This window comes from Styela clava, chromosome 3 (assembly GCF_964204865.1).
Source record: "Styela clava chromosome 3, kaStyClav1.hap1.2, whole genome shotgun sequence".
NCBI classification, from domain to species: Eukaryota; Metazoa; Chordata; class Ascidiacea; order Stolidobranchia; family Styelidae; genus Styela; species Styela clava.
The window spans coordinates 22,997,646-23,003,395 of NC_135252.1; the positions used below are offsets into that span (position 1 = coordinate 22,997,646).

At 39.8% G+C, this 5,750-nt stretch overlaps 1 protein-coding gene across 1 annotated transcript; it reads left to right on the forward strand.

The window, feature by feature from the left end:
* Positions 1–2,063: 2,063 nt before the first annotated feature.
* Positions 2,064–5,318, forward strand: LOC144421084 (uncharacterized). Its single transcript, XM_078111300.1, has 4 exons — positions 2,064–2,315; positions 3,394–3,457; positions 4,430–4,547; positions 5,147–5,318. Exons 1-4 carry the CDS (start codon positions 2,161–2,163, stop codon positions 5,209–5,211), a joined length of 402 nt encoding a protein of 133 aa, XP_077967426.1. The 5' UTR covers positions 2,064–2,160; the 3' UTR covers positions 5,212–5,318.
* The last annotated feature ends 432 nt before the right edge of the window (positions 5,319–5,750 follow it).

Consider the following 5,750-nt stretch of genomic DNA (forward strand, 5'->3'; position numbering starts at 1 on the left):
ATTCTCCTTACAATAGAAGAATACATTTCTAATTTTCCTGTTGAAAATCCATAAATTGCGAGAGCCTGAGACGCTTGGCATCAACAAAAAGAAGAAGTATTGAGAGACAAAAGACAGTTTCAAAGGTAAGTGTGCCTGTATGTGAATCTTCTCTCACGAAGGCTCCGAATAAGATTTTACTAGATTAAAAAGAGCCACTGCCCCCTTCAGCAAACCGAAATTACTATACTTTAGGCGGCGGACGTGGCAAACTTTTCGGTGCTCCTGTAGTATGTGTACCAGGTTAGGGTTAGGCCATATTTTCATTGAGATCTTCCTTATTTTAGTTCGAATACGAGTTCGGGGACTGTCTGTGTTAGCTAAGGGAATAGTGGTTATCAGTCCCTTTACTTGATGTAAAATAGGCGAACAAAATTAGGGGCTCCCGAAGTTTGCGAACCAAGTTGGCGGACATCGGAATGTAATATGTGTACTAGGTTAGGGTTAGGCCATAATTTTAGGTATAAATACTACGGGAGGCTCTTGGCTAGTCTTCGAACTGATAATAGGACTAAAATAAGGAAAATTGGAAAGAAATTATCGCCTAACCCTAACCTGTTACCCATGTTACGTTCCGATGTCCGCCATCTTGGTTCGCATATTTCGGGAGCACCGACAATTAGTTACTTCCATATTGGTACACACACTTCTGGAACGCAAACTTTCTGCTGCTTTTCTGGCAGGTTTCTAATAACGATGCTACTTATACCTAACCTTAAAAATAACTCGGGGGAGAAAACAAATTATAGATGTTGTTATACATGAGAATGTATAAATTAAATGTTGAGTAAGAGTGAAATGTTTGTATTATTGTTAATTAAATCATCAAACTAAGCAACAAACTCACATGTATAAACTCTAACAATCACCAGGCGAGCAATTTGGCGGGAAAGGGTCGTCAGACATTGCTGACTCACCATCACTACAATCACTCACACAAGACATGTAATGTCACCTTTTACCAAAATAGATAACACACCGAGAAAAACATGTGTAATACCGCTACAGCTTGAAACTGCTTCCCGCTGTGCAATGTATACCCGCCCCTGACTGTAGGGTATACTTGCTATCTTGTTATGACGTCACCAATAATTCTGATTCAATTCCATCGATTCTATTTATGCGCAAGGTATAAACTATCAACTCCGGTCGCCTACTCCCGGAAAATTGATTTTCGATTACGAAACCCGCAGAACTTACAGGGCCAAGTTCTCTGAATTCTAACGTTTTGAGTTGCTGCTTTGGAATTCCCGAAGTATGTTCAATAGGGTGGCGCACAACCTGAACATAGAATGTTTGTCCGTAATAACATACAGTATTTGGTGCTCCCGAAGTATGCGAACCCAGATGGCGAACATCGGAACGTAACATGGGTAACTGGTTAGGGTTAGGCGATAATTTTTTTCCAATTTTCCTTATTTTAGTCCTATTATCAGTTCGAAGACTAGCCAAGAGCCTCCCGTAGTATTTATACCTAAAATTATGGCCTAACCCTAACCTAGTACACATATTACATTCCGATGTCCGCCATCTTGGTTCGCATACTTCGGGAGCCCCCAGTATTTTATATTAACTATAGATGTTGGGTAAAAAACCCTGAACCACCAATCAAGTCAAAGACTGATCAAAGTTTCACTGGCGACTAGTTTTTTTTTAATGACTCGAATCAATTTTAGTCTTAGTGTTGACTCGTATTCGAGTCAATATTGTGCCCCAACATTGGAGGTCTTGCGAAGTGAACGCCGTAACTGATTAAATACTGTCAAACAAAAACGTGATGTAAGAATACAACCCAAATCTTCATTTATCAAAATAAAAGTTCGTCTTGCGCGAACACAATTCCCCATTTGTCATTCCTGCTGAGCGATCGCGTAGTATGTGTACCAAGATGGCGCACAACCTGATAAGCCTAACCTGGTACACATACTATGTTCAGATTGTGCGGCATCTTTGTGCAGATACTTCGGGGGCACCGAGTTTTTTAATTACATTAAACTTTCACATTGCATTTTTGTCTGGCGTTATTTAAGCAGTTACGGCATTCACTTCGCCAGACCACAATACCCAATATTATATCCGTCCCTTCTATTTTAACTTTCAGAAAATAACAACAACAACAAGATGAAAATCGCCTTCATACTCGTTCTGTTCTTGTCTCTTGCATTCGTGGATGATTCCAGGGCTTGGAGTAGATTCTTTAAAAGGGTTGGTAAAGTGATCAAAAAGGTGGTCCATAAAGTAAAACCGTATGTGCCGCATATAAAGACAGGCATTAAGTGAGTATGAGATTATTAAGCTTTCTGTGAATTTTATATCTTTGGCGTATGTAAGGCATCTGTAATTGACTATTGAGATAAAGTAAAACCGTATGTGCCGCGTATAAAGACAGGCATTAAGTGAGTATGAGATTATTAAGCTTTCTGTGAATTTTATATCTTTGGCGTATGTAAGGCATCTGTAATTGACTATTGAGATAAATTATCTCCGGAGTAAAAATTTCGGATTCAGTCGCAATTTCAGGATTCTCATGGTGGTGATCGGAGTCCAAATTGTCAAAGAAAGCTAAAAACACATTAAATTAACAGATAATTTAGGTGTAAATTTCTCTCGTCCAGTTAGCCATAGCTCGGCGGTGTGTGGCCCATCGTGCTAAGCGTTAGAGACTCGATAGCCACCGCACCTCTGATTATCCTGCATGGGTTCGCAGTGACGAATCCTGTGGAGTACACGCAGTGGTGGGGTTTAAATTTTTTGTCATCCGGTTCTATCACAAGTGTCATATTTCTCAGCCGGTTCTGTTACAAAAAGTCATATTTCTTAGCCGGTTCTGTTACAAACAGAACATTGACAGTAACCAGTAATGCTAACCGGTTCGCTGATTTCATAAAATTCCGTGAGACGGTTCTATAAAACCAGTGCGAACCGGCTGAATCCCACCACTGAGTATATGCCACCGTGGGGTGGTTCACTTAACCGCTGGTTAGTTATGGCTTCCTCCACCATTAAGTCCATGCTTTCAAATAACTGGCAAACTCATCCCATGCCCGATATAGACTGGCAATCGGACGAGATGTCTTGGTTCGCCATATGATTTAACCGTCTTACATCTTTCCCGGGATAAATATGTAAATCCTATCCTCACTCTTATATTTTTGAGCATATGGCATCGTCACGTGGCATTCCAACTGACACGTCCACCATTTCTTTGACTTCGAATCGGAGCTCAGTTAAGGATTTACTTGATGAATTGCTAAGCTTTGAATACCACGGGTGGCGCGTAACCCAGATTGAGTACCACTTCTATCTATGAATGGAAAGTCATGGCAGCCTAATGAGGTTCATTTTTTTCAACAGAATTGCAAGAAAATTCGGAGTATGGGACGAAAATTTAAAGGAATTGAGGAGAATCAAGGCCGAGGTAAGCTGAACATAAGGCATGGATTGACATTAAAATGGCTGGGCGTTCCGAATCGAATAGTAAACGGGAATTTTGAATTGCCGCCATCTTGTTTTTTTTTGTCCGGCCACAGGTTGAGGCGAATCCCTTTATTTGTTTTGTTAATATCATATTTTTTAAATACAATTCTGACATATGACTCTTTTCTTCCGAGAGAGTTATTGGTGAAACATGTTTCTTACTGTGTGTTGTATAAGTATTGTCACTCAGCGAACTGTCTGAGTGATAAATTACGTGTTTTATTAACAATGTATTTGAAGACGCATTACAATACAACAGTCAATACAACTTATCTTCTAAGTATTCAAATTCGATTCGAAAAAAATATTCTGTTCAATTTTGAAATCATCAGATAGTCGAAAATGCCCAATACTAGTCATTAATTATCTAATTAATTACAGCTTCCTCCGCCATCAAGTTTATGTATGCAAACAAATAACTGGTCAACTAATCCCATAACCGACATAGATTAGTAACAAGAGGTTCGCCATATGATTAGGTCGTCGTATCGCCTTTTCTCTCCCCCGGGATAAGTATAAAAAGCATATCCTATTCAATTTACGCGTACGTCTTTCCCGTGTCCCTTTAACTTGCTAAGAAATTCCATTAAAGTATGTCACCTCGAATTCTCGGCGCTCCAAAAGTGTGCGTGTACCAATATGGAGGTAACTAATTTTGTTCGCCAACTTTACATCAAGTTGTGTAAAGGGACGGAAGCCTATGGGCAGGGGAATATTCACTTGGCTAACACAGACAGTCCCCGAACTCGCAATGGAACTGAAATAAGGAAAATCTGAATAAAATTATGGCCTAACCCTAACCTGGTACATATACTACGGGAGTAACGAATTCTCTGCCAAACCGATTAAAGTTATACACGGATGAATTCCATGTTCCCAATGTATTCACTTGATGTTCCCCTTTTTCTTCAAGGACGAAGCCGAATACCAGCTCGTGAGATCAATATTATCGGACGAAATCACCTCCCAGGAAGGAGAGAATGCTGGGATGATCGAGGAAGCTCTGGATCACATCATGGAATTGTCGGAAGGTAAATGAGTAATCTAGTGTTCCCATTTTGTTTATTTATTGTTAAAAGAAGTGTGCCGAATGTCATACGAAGAGTTACTCGTGTAATATAAAATAAATCAACACGATTTTGGGTAGAATTGATAGAAGGGGAACCCTAGCTCCATTTTAAATTATTTTCAATGCAACCGAAATGTCACAAAAATTGTTTAAAGAAATGTACCGAATTTCACATAATGCGTCCGTGATAGCATAGAATTTACCTATTTATGCCGGGGGAGAGAAAAACAGATAAGATGGCCTAATCATATGGCGAACCACGGCCTCTCGTCCGGTTACCAGTCCGTGTCAGGTATGGGATCGCGTATGAAACCAACAATAAATCACGGTAAATAATTGGGCACTCAGTCGACTATTTCCATGTTTGAGTACCGGACATTAGTTGCCGAGAAAGCATATTTTTTCAAAGCTGCAACAACAACTAATAATACGATCATATGCCATTTCGTGCCGATAAGCTGTCAAGATGTCGTCAAATTGCTACCCTGGCACTCACAACACAACTCTTTTAATATGCCAGTGATTCTTGATTTTCCCTAACTGATTTGTTTTCAATAATAGAACATTTCCAACAACTCATGGCTGATCAGAGAAACGAGAATCATGATGTCGAATTGTTTCAGTAACGGATGTACTAATCACCGGACCGACCACAAAGACCGAACATTACGTTTTATTATATATTTTTTTATTTCAAAAGAAACTTGCAGAAATAAAATCCCAAAAAATTGTGGCGCCATAATATGCGAGTTCCATTCTAAACTAGTTTTTGGTTAGCTTATAATCTGACTAAAATGGGCGTAATCTGGGTGTGGTAGCCCAGGTCAACATCACAGGTTAAGGACCGCCATGCCTGGGCTTACCAAACACCTGAAGCAAAAAAACGGAAGAGTGCGGACCTTGGTTCGATCCACAGGCTTAGTAATAGTTTAAAGCAGGGGTGTGCAACCTTTAATACTAAAGGGTCAGGTAGAAATAACTGGGTGAAACCGTGGGCCACACTTTCATTTAACATAGGCTATTTAGTAGTTAAAGGCACAAAAATTGGCGCTCCCGTAGTGTGTGAACCAAGATGGCGGACATCTTAACATAGTATGTCAGGTTAGACCATAATATTTTTCCAATTTTCCTTATTTTAGTTCTATTACGAGTTCGAGGACTAGCC